Source organism: Gavialis gangeticus, unplaced genomic scaffold (assembly GCF_001723915.1).
Source record: "Gavialis gangeticus isolate Ggan-Ray unplaced genomic scaffold, GavGan_comp1, whole genome shotgun sequence".
In the NCBI taxonomy this organism is placed as follows: Eukaryota; Metazoa; Chordata; order Crocodylia; family Gavialidae; genus Gavialis; species Gavialis gangeticus.
In genome coordinates, this window is record NW_017728991.1 from 1398529 (window position 1) to 1413753 (window position 15225).

The following is a 15225-nucleotide window of genomic DNA, read 5'->3' on the forward strand; positions in this document are numbered from 1 at the left end:
GTAGGAAAGACCTCGGACATCTCACTGGAAACATTTGTGCGAATTTCATGGAAGAAATGAAGCAAGCCTTCCAGAACTGGAACAAGGCTGGGCAGAGAACCCGGCTCTCCCTGGGCAGGCGGGAGGGAGTTCTGCAGCCTCGTGTGTTTGCCAAAAGGCAGATCTGTCTTTGCTGAAACACTCAGCAATGGAGGTCAAAACAAACGTGCCAGCCTGGTAGCTGATGGCTCATTCCAGAACAGGTCGCACAACTCCCCAGCTTCTCTGCTTGCCAGGGTACCCCACGGGCCCACCACTGAGGATGAGCTGCTGTTCCTTATGGGGGGGGATTTTTGAGACTACCAACTGCCTTGCTGAGCTTATGACCAGTATTTAAGCTCTGTGCAGCCTTCAAGCCCTACTGCTGGGCTGAGGGCAACTGGGCCACAAGCTTGGCCCCTCCTAAGTGCGGTTTCCGTTGCTGCAGAGGATGGCTCCACTCAGCCCCAACAGAAAGCCATTCCTGAAAGTGCCCTTTGTTCCACTGCAGACCCAGGCTGCCGTCTAGACCTGTGCCTGGGGTTTCAGTCAAAGGAGTGAGGACCAGAGGTGTCAGAATTCAGAGCGGGTGCTGGAAAGCTGGACTGTTTCCGCGTGTCAGAGAGAGCTTGAAGCAAAGTGACAGAAAAATCTGCTCTGCTTCAAAAGCTTCATGTGCCTTCACAAACCCACAAGTCATTCCACACAGAAAAAGCCATTATTTCTGTAGGACCCACAAAAATGTTCTCCCCCTGCTGACTCGGCAACTCCCTGCAACTCTATTCCCAGAACAGTAGCAGCCGACAGGGCTGGGAGCATAGGCAGAGGCTGCGAAAGGGCCCTGCATTCAGTGATTGTTAGGGGAAACCAACACACCTTCGTTTGGGCTCCATAAAATACACAGTTTGCAAAACACAAATGCTCAAACCCCACAAAAGAGATGTTTTACTTGAGGTCCCCTTGGAGGTCAATTCAAAACCAGAGTGAAGGAAAAGCTAAGCTACAAGTAGCCTCTGAATGACCCCAATTTTTTAGAAATCAGTTCCTGTACCGACACCTCCATGTGTGTGTTCCTTTTTATTATTATTATTATTTCGGCTCCAACCAGAAAGGAGCGGGGCAGCACCAAGGACCACGCTGCGGAGAAACCGTGTTTATTTTACCCAGCCCAGCCAGGCTGAAATCTGAGGCTTGCTCAGGTTTTATATGCTGCCTGGATTTCCCGTTCTGTAGCTGCGCAGCCTGATGTTCCTCAGACCGGGGATCCCAAACAACATTTCAGTGTTAAGAGAACACTTGCTGTGATAAGAGGTACTGGTGCTCTAAAAAACCGCAGGCTGTTTACTGGGCAAGCGGCTGCCTTTGCTACTGGACCACACCACGTCCCACCTGCGAGTGAGAGGGGCAGGGAGGGGCTGAGTGATCCCCCTGTTCCACTAAAAGTAAGTTCCCAGGCTCTAGGGGAGCTGGGGAAAGAAGTCCATTATCATCAGCACTGACCTGTGAGCAAAGGGCATTCTTGTGAATTTTCTTATAAATTAGAGCCGGGCAGATGAAGCAGATGAGGCTTCCCATTGTTGCACCTGTTAGGCCCAAAATGGTCTCCACTGGCATGGGAGAGAGAAAACAACAGCAGCTGAAACAACCAGAATCCTTGGAGGAAGGAAAAAAGAGCTTAAGGGAGTTACTCAGACTGCAGCGACTGACTAGACCATGCAAGCCCACCGCTGGCAGGGCCGGGGGCTGGAGCCAGGGACTGTCGGCCATTACAGCCTACCAATTGCCTTGTAGTTGCTTTTACCCAGGTCTTCCCTTCAGAAAGACAGTGTTTCCTCTGTCCCCCCTGCACCTGCCCCTCTACATAAGGCTCCAGTTCCACTGCTACCAGGGCCACATACACCTCTGCATTCTCACCTCTGTGTACAGCCATAAGTGGGGAGCATTCACATGGCTCTCGTGCTGGTCAGGGCTTTACAACCTATAGCCACCAATGCCGGGTATCCCTACCGACGCCAGAGCGGCTGTAGCACACCCCAAATGGGAGACAGCAGGGAGAAAGGACACAGATGCAGAAATGTCCACAAGCATTGGATTCCACCATGCCCCGTGCAGGCACTCACCATTTGGTATCATGATGCCTCCCACCATGGTGCCAAACACCACAGCCAGTGTGAGGGCTTTGAACCGGAGGGGCGGCATGTAGCCCCCAGCCGCAAACGTGCCATCTTTTTGCTGTTGAAAACAAAAGGAGACAACATGTTAAATGCCAGCGAGTCTCTAAAGCAACTGCCCCAGCAGCCTGTACTAGACGAGTGAGGCACAATGGAGCGGGGCTCTAACCAGGGTGATTCCATCCAACAATGCAGTGGCCTTCCTAACAGGAACATTCAGGGGCAGTTAGATGTGAGTGAGCAACTGCAACCTGCAGAAGTCACCATAGCTGCCGCTTCCCCTCCTGCAGGGAACACTCGCTGCACAACAGCCTCTGGCAATGCTAATGCCAGAGCTGCTTGGCAAAACCAAGCAGACAAGTGCAGGAGAAGAGGGAGCGGAGGTGAAGGCAAGGGTGCACCAGCCGACAGCCCCTGCAGGAAGGGACCAGGCCATGCTGCTACATTTGGCAAGCTGGACACCGTTTCTATCAGACAACAGCCTGCATCCACAGCTCTGACCCCAGGAAGGACACTACAGCTGGGCTGGCTTATGTTTGTGATGTTCCTCCCCAATTCAGGCAGGCACTTCCTGCCCTTGCCACCCCCAGAGCTCTAGTGCTTGTGCAGCAGCGTTTCCTGTCCAATGTATGGGACAGCCGCTAACAAAGGAATCCATAGGAGGTGGGAAGGCAGGGAAGGGCAGGGGGCAAGGCCTTTCCTGCTGTGCACATGAATGCCAGGGGACAGTCGCAGGCAGAGTCAGAACTCAAACTCAGAACCTTCTATTTCTACTGCTTTTGCCAACATGGGCCCTGAGCTCCTTGCACACTGAAGCACTGGAAAGATCCAAGAGGTATCCTGTGGGGCTTCAGGGGGCAGGGCATGGAGGGAGAAGCAGCCTTTCATTTCCCACCCTAAGAGGTTGCTATCTGTGCGGCTGCACAAAGGCCTCAGAACAGCCCCTTGCTGTTATTCACCGAATCCCACTGCATATTACACAGTGCAAAGCAGCCAGAGGAAGCCTCAGGGCTCTGAGGCTCCAAATCAAACAGGCAGCACAACCACAGCCTGGCTATAGGACCAACTCCAGGAGAAGAGAGGAGTGTAGGAGAGGGCTGTGTTGCTATAGCAGATAGCCACAAAACAGCTCTGAGGAGGAAGCTCTGTATGTCACAGAGAGATATATGAATGCAGGGAGGGGACTGTCTGTTACTCAGGTAGATGGAGACTGCTCAGGGCCTTACAGAGCTGAGGAAGAATGAGAGCAAGCAGAAACAAAGCAAAATGGAAAGATCAGGTCTGAGCAGCAGGAAATCAAGACTCTTCTCTGTTCCTACCTGGATTGCTCTCCCTCTCCTAACTCCTATCAGGGAAAAGGGCTTCAACTGAGCATCCCATGACACTTCCCATAATCTAGGTTCCCAAAGTGCTACCAGAGCAGGGAACCCGTTGCCCCCACAATTGTTATTGAGGAAAAAGGCAAAGCAAATGGCATGGCTTTGACTTTAGACCCCAGTACCTCTGCCCACAGAGAGGATCGCTGCTCCACTGCACAGGGGAGAGCCCAGAGCTGCTGTGAATTGGCTACTACTGAGAACAGTTGCATTTCTCTGCAGCCAGATGTATAGACAGCTGGGCTGTGCTCCTACCGCTGCCCCTAGTAGCATGCAACAGGCAATTACAATTTCCCTGGGAGCTGCAATAAAATGGAATGGGGCCGAGGGTTCATCCACTCTGGATATGAACGCCTGGCTGCTAATCAGAAAGAGGCCGTCGCCAGCAGAGGCTGCAAAGGGCTCCACCGTGTTGTAACTGAAATACCAGTCAACAGATTAAATCAAGGTGACCCTTTGGAAAGGGAAAAGTTGGTTACAGCAGGACCCAAAGCTCCCAGCTGCTCCAGGGACTCACCTGCTGCTCAAAAAGGAGGGTGTTCAGAGCCTGTCGGCAGGGCAGGATCATCATGGGAAACCCTACGGCCACTGACATCATGAACCCCACACGGATCATCTCCGTCACCAGGTTGGATGGGAAGTTCATCAGCACATTACCAGCGATAGCCTCCGTATAGCTCACATAGCCAAAGAAGCCAACCTGTGAGGGGAGAAGGGCAGTAAGCTGCAGGGCTGTTGGCATATGCATATTCCCTGTAGGTGAAAGGAATAGGACAGAGGGCTCCATCACCCTTGGCCTCATGGCAGTGGCTGCAGCTTTGTCAGTGCTTGCAACACACAACTGCAACAGGACAATGGCTGAAGACAACAGACAGCCTCCACAGATGTAGGTTCCCCAGTGAGTCTGCCATCATCACCTGTAAGTAGGGCAGGTGGTTGCAGAACAAGGACTGCCACTTCAGAATCCCACGTGCCCAGCTTTAAGGAGCAACTCCTGTACAGCCCCTTTCCCAGAGCCTGCCCTGGTCTAAGCTCTGCTGCCTTTGGGAGGTTCAAGCAATGTAGCGGCAATAGCTGCCGAATCCTATGAACCTGACCCCTCTGACAAGGGAGCAGCTGCAATACAATCCCCCCAGCAGCCCAGCTCACATGGCGGGGTTGGTCCTGGGAATTATTAACTGGATTTTATTAACTAGTGTTTTATGAAGCATAACTTCCTTTGCGTCCTTCTCATCGCAATGAGCAAAGGGGGAAGCTCTCTCTGAGGTCGGCATCTCCCTTTCCAATTGCACATGACGAAGGAAAAACCGAGGGCCTCACTTGCTCTAGCTCCGGTGAATGGGACCTATTGTTCCACGGCCCTGGGTTCCCCAAATGCCTCCGGGCACTGAAAGGAAAAAGCTGCCCTGGAGATTTCGCTTTCAGCAAAGTGAATCATTTTCTTCGAGAGCAGTGAAACCTGCAGGGAAAATGGTCCGTCCGCCCTATAACAAAATGCACCTGAAAGTCACTTTCAGGAGACAAGTTAAACCGAAGGAGAAAGGAAAGGTCCATGCTTCTTACCATCACATAGAAGATGGTGACCACATTTAGAGAGGAGGCAAATATGGAGCTCATTATTTTAACAGACGGTTCATCCAAGCTGTCGTAGGTAGGCAAGACCTGGCTGCACAGGGGTGGGGGATGGGAAAAAAAAAGATGAGCTATTTCAAAAAGCTGGAGAGAGAGATATGCAAAAATCAAGCATGCTCCTTGCTAGAGCCCAGCAGCAAAAAATCCCAGACACCTTCCTCCCCTGGAGCATAAACACTCGCTGCTATTCCACAATTTATATTGCTAATGCCAAGAGATTTCGGAACACTCCAAATTGTAAGTGTTGCACAAATATTCAGGCTCCCCCTGCCCCCCCCTCCCCCACCACGTGGATTTAAACGTGTGATGTAAACATTTCAGTTCAAAAGCGTTGCAGAATGAATGACCGTTTGTTCCACTGAAACACCAGTGGCAAGGGGCCAGGCAGTGCATTGGAGATTATTGTTCTTGGAGCTCTCGGCCCTGATAATTAAAGCAACGCCGTGTTTACAGAGTACAAGCAGGAAGAGGGCTAGAGCATCACACTGTCTCAAAGCAAAGTTAAACAAACAGCGAAACACAGCACCTGTCATATTTCAGCGCTGCTGCGAAAGCCTGGTTCATAAAAAGCGGGAAACACCCATTACATGGCATTTGCGGGCATTTGGCAAGCAAGCAGAAGGCACTGCTACATCAGGTGCATATTTTAGCAACTCCTTAGTCTCTTGTTGCTCTAATCTGAGTGGTCACATCCTGGCTGTAGACTCCTGGTGAAAGAGAGCCCCAAGAGAGTGCAAGTGTGTACACCGGGGAAGGGGGGCAGCTGGAAGGGTAGGGGTTATCCCCAGCTCTGTCAAACAGGCTGAGCGGAAAAAAACCTTAACCTTTTGTGCACCACAAAATTCTGCAGGAAGGAGAGCGGCTGTTATTTTAGGCTGCTTTTTGAGATGCCTGCAGGAAATATTGTGTGTGTGTGCATATATATATAATACTGCACTAGTTGAGGATGTGTGCAGCCCGAAGAAGCAGACTTCCCCGCAGGGCCACATAGGATTCAGCCTCTCGCATGCTGATCTCAAGAGCAAAGTCTTGCTATATGACCCTTGTCCATCATGGGCTCAGAAATAGGAGCAGAAGACAGAACAGATGCGGGGGGCCCAGCAGAGGGTAAGGGAGGGGACAGTGAGGCTTCTCCAGCGCATGCCACAACCCGGAGGTCAGGGGCTGCAGGAGCCACAGCAATGCAACAGAACGGCACGTGGAGGAGGGAATGCCACGTGGAACCGCACTGCAACCGGGCTGTGAGGGAGCAGCGCCCGGCTTGCCAGCTTGGGTTTCTGGGCATAGCTGCAGAATCCTTGGAAGGCTGCCCACACCCTGGGGTGCCTCCCCTTGCCAGCCGCCAGCCCAGCGGGGCGAGTGGGAGTACACCACGCACGCAGCATGGAGCACGTCCCGGTGGGCAGGGGTTGGTTATTTTTAAACCGGAACAGTCGTGCCGGATCTGGCCGCGAAGGAAACAGCACCCGCTCCTGAAGCTTGCACTGTGTGCCTCTGGTTAGGCTTCTCCCCAGCGCCTATAACTGAGCAAGCCCAACACCTCAGAGGGGACTCGAGAAAGACATTTAAACCACATGCCCTTTACCCGCCCCTGCTCTCTAGACGGGGGCAGGGAGAAACAGCATCAGCCATGGAAGCCTGATCTGGAGAACCGCAGCCTTGCTCCAGCGGAGACCAAACTACCTCCAGGGCTGTTAATTGATATTTTCATCTCCATGGTTACGCCTCTCTCCTGTACTATTTCTGCGCACAGAGCACGGACCAGCAGTGTGTATCGCAGCATTTGCAAGATGGCCGTGGTAGCATGTCATCAAAGGATGAGAGCAAGTTATGGGTCAGTTCTTATCTGATGCTGCCGAGTGCTTTGACACCCATAGACCACACTGGAGGCTCAGTTCTGATTCTGGCTTTCTGTATCCCTCCAAACCCATGGTCAGCAAGGCATCACGTTCTAATTTTGGTTATACTGGTGCCACAGTAATTCTGACCAGCAGCCCCAGAATCAAAATCTAGGCCGTGAGCAAGACACGAAGTGTGGGTCACATTATCCCAGAAGCCCACAATCCTCCTCCAAAACACTTTTACCTATCAGGAAACTGAGGCACAGAAGTTTAAGTCATGTGGGCAGGCTGGGACAGACCAAGCATCTGAAGCCCAATGCACCTGGTTTTGGCCCCCCTAACCAAGCTCATGGTGGTGGAAATTAGGATGCTTCTCTGAGATCAGTGGCATCAACGTAGCTTTCAAAAGGGCAGAGGGAACCAAATCCACAAGTCAAATATCATCATGTGCTTGAGCCGAGGAAGAAGAATGGTGTGTTCTCCTTGTCACCACCACCACATTCTGAGGCGACACAGTTTTGGGCAGGTTTTTCACAGTTAGAATTACTTCTTTTTAAAAGTGGTGATTGGGAGGGCAGCAGAATTAGATGCCCTTAGAGAATAACATGCTCCTGGCATCTCCCAGGCTAGGGACAACATGTTATTCTGCTGCCTGGAAAAAAAATATATAACTTAAGGTTTGGCTTGCCACGTCAGTGGTGTAGCAGAAACTATATTTAGATGTGTGCATACTCAGCCAGACCAAGCTCATTTTCCTGTGTTTCCAACTCCCATCAAACGTACGTTGGTTACCGCGTGGCTACCGCAAGAGAAAGACCGTTCTGGAGTTTAAAAAAAAAAAGCCCTCCAACATTCACTAAGTAACGCTGCGAGATGATAAAACTTCTGCCACCAATGGTAATGAAGACATAAAACAGCAAGACTCAAGCATGTTCTGGTAGAAACAATGCTGCCAAGAGAGAGGGGAAGTGGGAACGGATGATTTGGATCTCGCCAGTGGGTAAAAACACAGAAGCGCGAACAAATTTTCTTCATGACGTTAATGTGTTACTGGCGTGCTCCACGGGTGCTGGAGCTGCAGGGGAAGTCCAGCTCTGCCAGTGGCCCTCCAGCAGGCAGTCCTTTCCGCGTCCCTGTTCAGATTTACACCTCTATTTTGGGTTGGTTACCACTGGGACCAGGCATGAATCACTCATTCCTGTCATTCTGGTGGAGAAGGTAACACTGCCTAGATCGGGGGAGCAGCCAGGACTGCAGTCACATAGCTCCTGGTGCCAAAAGCACGCCCGTTCAAAGCAGGTGACTGGGTAACATGCTAGCAACTGGCTCGAGTACACTGAGATGCAATTTCCTGTCAAAGGTTCTCAGCTAAATTTGGTGAGGCTCCCTAGAGCCATGCACGTAGATTACCCTGTTGGGGGGTAGGACTGACACCACCAAGCTGCTAACCTGGCTATGAAATCATCCCTTTCAGAATAGCAGGTCAAGCTGATCCCTGATCCAACTCCCCTGAAATCAAACAGAAGTGACACTAGGGATTCATTTGGCCCAAATCATTTTACGTAGCTGAAGTACAATAACTCGCGAGTGAAATATAACTCCCGCCCACCCTAGGTAACCGAAGGGTCGCCACAGAATGAGATGTGATATTCCAGCAGGCTGTAAAATATTCTGATTAAAATTAAAAGGGGAACCAGATGGTAGCCATCCCACCCAGGTCCCCCATGACCCTCTGTCCTCACACAACTCCTTCCCCATTGCAACAGCCCAAAGGGAGAACTGCAGGTACTTACGACTGACACGCAAAGGACATGCCGAAGATGGGAATGCAGCGAAAAATGCCCTCCCAGCGTGCATAACTGACCCGCTTCAGCCACTGCCCACTGAAGAGGCCATGCTTGAAAGACGAGAGCACAATCTGCAGCCAAGAGAGAGAAAAGGAGTTAAATCCAAAGGGCAGACACTGCGCAGACAGATGTCAGCCATGGGATCGGGATAACAGCAACTTCCCTTACACGGTGACAAAGAGCAGGGGCCCAGCAGCTCTGAGGCAGGCAATGAGGCTGTGACCAGCTTGTGCTGCATATTGCAACTACGGATTTGTTCCTAAGGTCTCCTGGCTTCCACTTCCTCCACCTTGAACAAGATTTTATCCAGCTCCCAACTATGAAACCATCTGTTGGGATCACCTGCCACTGCCAAGCTCATAAAAAGGGGAATCATAATCTCCCTTGAGTGAAGCCACCCTGCCATTAGGTACCATCTTGTGTACAAACACACACACAGCATTAACCCCATGGTACAGAGCAGGTCCTGACCGCAGAGTACTACTGACAGGCAGCAGGCAAAGGTACTTCCAAGTAGGACCTGACCCCCAACAGGTCTGTCCAACCACCAGCTCGAGGCATTCCCAATATTTCTCCACACAGATAGCATCTTCACCCTTGCTGCAGACAGCCAGCAGGGTTAAACTGCAGCAAGGAAGAATTAAATCAAATCCCAGGAAAGCCTTCCTTACTGCAGGAGCAGCAGGACAAGGGAACATGCAGCTCACATTTTTGAGTGCGGGCTGTGTATGCATCTAGGATGAGAAAGGAACAGCATGCCCTGCACTGGTGGAGGGGCTGAACTAGATGAGCCCTGAGGATTTCCAATGCTTTGGATCCTACATAACTTCCCTGAGGGTGAGGAAACAGATCGGGGGAGCAAGCAGAAGAAGGTGGCAGGAGCAGGGTTATGAGAGCTATTCTGTCACCCCAAGGGAGCTGGCACGTGTTAGACTGCAAAGGAAACAACAGGTAAATGCGTCTAAGAGCCTAGTAATATACAGGCTGAAAAAACCTTGGAATTCCTAGAGAGCCCATCCCAGTGTGGGAAAAGTCCCAGGAAAGCTCCTGGAACACGACGATTCTAAGAGACCCACAGCTGTAATTTTCTTCTTTAAAATGAAGCTGTCAGCCCTCTTGGTTATAGAGCCCAAGCTTAGAAACGTGGCCCGAGTGCAACCCAGCTGCTCTAAAGCAAGAAGAAAAATTAAGAACACTTTCTCCGTTTCGCTTTGATTTTGGGGGAGATCTGAACCATGGTTTTTGAGCCCCTGGGGCTAACAAGAGCAGAGACTGTTAGGTGAAAACCAAAGCAAGAGAACTGAATGAAAACATCTCTGTTAAACACAGGGAGCTCTGGAAACTCAGACAGTCCCACTTAACCAAGCTGGTTGTGCACCAGTTTCTCAGCCAGCAAAGCACTTTCAGAAGGCCAAAATAGTAATAATAATACGTAAAAGAAAGTTTCCTTTGCCAAGGCTGTGCATTTGAGCCCTCACCAACAGGTTTATCATTTCAGTACTGTCATTTAGAAAGAAAAACACTCAGTGCCTGAATGACGTTTAATATCAGTATTAAAAATGGACGCAAATCAGAATAGCACCTATGCCTTTAACAATAACCGCTTAGTGCAAAAAGCCTGTGCTTCGGGTCTCTTATGGCAAAACCCTATCAGATTACAGCTCTCCCCTCTGTGCAGCACACCATTACCCTGTCTCCCATCCCTCTATTTAATAAATGCTTTGGATGCTATCAACGGCAAGCACTAGTGAGTGGAAAAGGTAGCACAGGCCACAACATGGTGAAGTCACACACAGACCTCTCTGTGCTGACAGACCCACTGGCCAGTTTCGCCACTGTTTGGCTGCAATTTCTCACCTCCACGTGCTTCAGTGTGTGTGGACAGCCTGGTCGCAGCTATGCCGGGCACAAGCAGCGATTTGTAAGTAAGGATTCCAAACCGGGGTGCAGAACCTGCAACCTGTTCTCAGGGACTAATCCTCTGCTTACACGGAGATCTGCTGGACTTCCCGACAAGCCTGTCACCCATAACAAACAGCCCGTGGTATTGGTACCTTCATCTGCACTGGGGTGTCCCTCTAGACGGATTAGCCACTCACTGTTTCCCTCCTCCCCACTGCAGCTACGGAAACAAAGCCTCCTGCCTTTAGTACTCACCACAAACATGAACACCGTGTAGAAGATCAGCGCCATGGCGCTGAACGACTGTATGGAAGCCATCATGTTCCTCTGTAGGCTCAATGGCAGCACGATACACAAGGAGACGACAAAGAGCAGGACTATCCGGAAGCTGCCAGTTACCTGAAAAAGGGCCAATGTAAGGAAGAGCAGCACAGCGTGCCCAGAAAGCCTCGCAGAGTCAAGCAGCCAGAATTCATGGGCTTGGACTGACAGAAAGAGCTTTTCATCCCCAAGAACGAGACAAAGCCAGTGGAAGAGGCCGCGAAATTGGAAGTTCCGCCTGCCTCCTCTTAAAAAGCAGAGGAGAAGAAACAGTTCAGAGCTAGAAACTCCGCAGCTGCCTCATTCGATCTGTGATTAGCTCCTGCAGTCACTGGGTGCCACTGTTGCTCTGCAGAGCGCGTGACAAAGCCAGTCTTCAGCAGGAGATTTGCTGGGGTGTTTTAAATGGTAATCCAAGCACCGGCCACTGGAATATTTTTATGCATCTCCAGCAATTAGATGAAAACTAACCTAGCTTCAAAAAATAAAAGCCACCAAGGAGAAAGAAATGGCAGCCCTGGAAACATGGATCAGAAAATTAATCAGAACCTCATATTGGTATTTATTATAGCAGAACACTCTGAAATGCTTGGAAATATTTAATACCTAATTTGGCTGCGGCCACGAAGCATCTTCTAACGTCACAGTCCCTTAATCAGAGCTTAACAGCATCAGGCTGGAGAAGATAACAGCCAAGCCACATGTCCATTTAGCTTCCCTGGCCTGTCCCCTCCTCCAGCTCCAGCAACCATGGATTGCTCCTTGGCACACAGCACTATGATCAGAGAGGAGGGACAGCCTTGGAACAGCCAGTGTTGGGATAGTCAAGTGGAAGGATAAGTTCAGGGGCAAGAGGAGGATTATGGACAAGAGCACAAAGTGGGATGATGGTTTGAACAGAACAACTATGGGAAGGGGGTGGAAAACACCAGCTCCCATAGAAAACGCCTGTGGGAGCTGCACTGGGCCACACAAGTCACCACACTGACTAGTTTACAAAGGTCTGACTTGCTGCAATTGCTATTTCTTGTACACAGTTTTCCACATCCTGCTGTGCCAGGCTCCAGGATTCATCAGGCAAGACACTCAAGAAACTTGCCATCAGGTTTTAAAGTGAAGTACTAAATGACTCGGCTGGATCTTGAACACACGGTCAACGTGATGATACTCTTCACCCTGTCATCACACATGCTCAGCACAATGTACCAAGCTGGCAATACATCAGAGTATTGTCCTGTACCAATGCCACAGGGAGACGAGGCTTACCTGAAGCCCAAGCAACTGGGCAAAGAAGTTGGATCCCAAATCCCCAATGACGACATAGAAAGCAATGCAGGTTCCCAGCATGAGCCCAATCATGCTGCAAAGCAAAGATATGTGCATTAGGAGGCTGAAATCTTGATTCCACATGGAAAGAGGGAATTCCCATCAAATGCAGCACATGCTGCTTCCCAGGTACAATCCCTGCTGCATTCCTGGAAGATGAGTGTTAGGGAGGCTGTGCTATGATTAGGTGAACGTGAGACTTCTCTTAGAATGTCTCCTATAGTTATCAGAAGTGCTGGTGGTAGTGGTGGCCCCCACAAGATGCTGGCATGGGCCATGTTATTCTGTCTACCCTGCTCCCATGGTGCCCATGGTTAAAGTGCCAGATGCCACCAACTCCTGGTCTGTATGACAGCCCCTGCTGTTGCTACAACAAGTGGAAAATCAAGAAGGATACTTAGGACAGATGAGGGCTATGAAGGGGAGAAGTCACCTGGGACAGAGTGGAACTGCTAGAAGCTGTTTCACTAAGGTCAGTTCTATACCACAGCCTTCACGCAAGCTAAGCTAAATTAACAACTGGTAGGATTTTGAAGCGCATTAATATCCTGGCTTTATTCCTGCTTGCTTCTGGATGGGGGTGTCCACCCAGGAAGGTAATGCTCTCGAACTAATACACTTGGACTTCGCTGCTTTGGTTAATTCAGCTTCGACTTTCTGAGCATCCTTGCGAAGACAAGCCCTGAGTTTTGCAGACTGAGAAAACCCAGGGGGGCTGCATGCAGTGGCAGAGGCCCGCCTGCCTGGCTCTCATGGGAGACTCTGTCCTTTCGCAAGCCTGAAAACAAGTTCTCTCTCTCAACCATTTTATCTTTTCTCATTTGATTCTAGCAGAGCGAAACCCAAAGCGGTACTACTCAGTTCACTGCCACGTGCAGCATCTTTGCAAGTCAGCAAAGAGGGGGTTCTGCTCACAGCAGGCGTGCTGATTTAATTGCTGTCTGGAGATGGCAACCTCTGCCAGCGCTTTCCCAACAATCAGGTCAAAGCAGCACTCAGCCCTGGAGAACAGACCCCTCCGCCCCAGCACACAGAGGCTGGGTTACAAGCCTCCACTGCAGAGCAGAGGTTCTCCAGTGCTTTTCACAACACAGACCACATTTTAATGAAGAGACTGTCTCGTGAACCACTTCCCCTCCCATCCATGGTTGCATGGACCGCTTCCCCTGACATTTCCGATGGTACAACATCCCTGTGGCAATGACACCAATTGCTTGCACGGAAAGCAAAATTAGAAAACTTTTTTGTGTATTTTTAGCTGTTGCTTACAACCATTCAGCAGCTGAGAACACAGAGAGAAGTCAGCACCATCTGACCAGTCAGATCTTGAAAGACCTCAGCCTGAGAACCTCTACTCAACCACCCCACCTGGGACAGTTAAACCAGGTTGCTGTAGGTTTCCTCAACACTGCCCACACAGCCTTTCAACGGCTGCATACAGCACTTTTAAGAATAGACACGTTACAGCCCACAAGAAAGCCCTGCATTAGCCTTAAATAACTCAGGATTTCTGCTCACCCTCCCCAAATATACAATTATTAACTTGCATTCCAAGCAACAAAGCAGTGTTAGCCAGCAGGGAATGCAAGGCACGCAGGAAATCTAAGGACTGATATGCAGGGGTACTGAATACACCTGCCTCCACTGGCTTCCACAAGGACTTTGGCAGTTTAGCCAAGTTTAGCACCTCTAAAAGGCAGGCTGCGAAGCACTCTCACCCCAGGTTTCCCAAAGAGCGTGGGCAGAACAGGGGGCGAGGCTGAGGCCTCCAGATGCCCGAGGTCTCACGAACAACTGAGCATGCTCTCCCACTTGGAAAAAGGGGTGCAAAGGAAGCTTAATAAGCATCTTATGTAAAACAGATGCACAGAGATGAAAATGAGGTCCAGTCCAAGTGGCTTTACTTATTATCTAAGCTTAGGTGGCCAGGAAGGATTGCAGGAAGCAGGAGGATAAGAGACAGGAGCACTACGCCAGACCACAGTCATGAGGGCATGGAGAACAGGTGTTCAATAGATAGCACATTACCTGGTCTCCACCAGCATCTTCCCTGCTTTTCCATAGGCGTGAAATGCTAGCACAAAAGAAAAAAAAAATACACCACAGTCAGTCATTGAAGGGTTTAGAACACGATGCATACATCGGTTCACAATTAAACAGTGCTGGTGCCACAGGGCAATTCAGCTGGAACCCACTGGGCTTGTATTTTGGGGCTGGTTTCTCTTGCCCTCACTCCAAGTTTCTTTTTTGGGCACACCATCTACAAATCAAAAACCACATCAGAAGATAGAAGAAAGAGACAAAACAGATTTCTTCCCCCCCCTTCACCCCCCCATTTAAAAAAAAAAAAAACAGTGTTAAGTAGCAGTTACACATGGCAACCATTAGAAGAAGAAAGTGAGTGTGGAAGAGAAAATATGCATGTATAAGATGTTGTGTGGCAAAAAGCTACTGCAGTGCAAAATTTCAATCGAGTTCCCATTTTTATTTTTATCTTTCCACTCCAACTCAACCGCCGGACATTGCTGGATTGGAGAGCGGAGATGGTGCCCAGAATGCTCAGTTCCATACCCAGAATACTCAGTGCTCACAACCCACACCAAAGGGATTTTGCCAAGAGATTTCCCCCACTTATTTAGAAAAAAAAAATAATTCCAAGCAAACAAGAAATGTTGTTTTTTTAAAGGTTGTACAGTCATAAACTTTTACTTCTTTATATAAATAATTTATTATAAAGGAATTTGTATGAAGAAGTGTTGCTTCCACACCACAAGGCTTATCAAAATACTTC

General features: G+C 49.9%; 1 protein-coding gene across 4 annotated transcripts in view; it reads right to left on the reverse strand.

Annotated features, from left to right (window-relative positions):
• SLC38A10 (solute carrier family 38 member 10) overlaps positions 1 to 15225 on the reverse strand; it is a 56453-nt gene that overhangs the window by 30737 nt on the left and 10491 nt on the right. For 3 of the 4 annotated variants that reach the window (XM_019515743.1, XM_019515749.1, XM_019515757.1), the window contains exons 3-10: positions 14463 to 14508; positions 12375 to 12468; positions 11043 to 11186; positions 8832 to 8956; positions 5129 to 5231; positions 4083 to 4265; positions 2139 to 2250; positions 1519 to 1625 (exon numbers count right to left, since the gene is read on the reverse strand). In XM_019515743.1, the coding sequence (XP_019371288.1) occupies positions 1519 to 1625; positions 2139 to 2250; positions 4083 to 4265; positions 5129 to 5231; positions 8832 to 8956; positions 11043 to 11186; positions 12375 to 12468; positions 14463 to 14508 (914 nt within the window). Of the gene's footprint in view, positions 1 to 1518; positions 1626 to 2138; positions 2251 to 4082; positions 4266 to 5128; positions 5232 to 8831; positions 8957 to 11042; positions 11187 to 12374; positions 12472 to 13695; positions 13803 to 14462; positions 14509 to 15225 lie in introns of those variants that run through there. The other variant, XM_019515766.1, reaches the window with a different exon arrangement.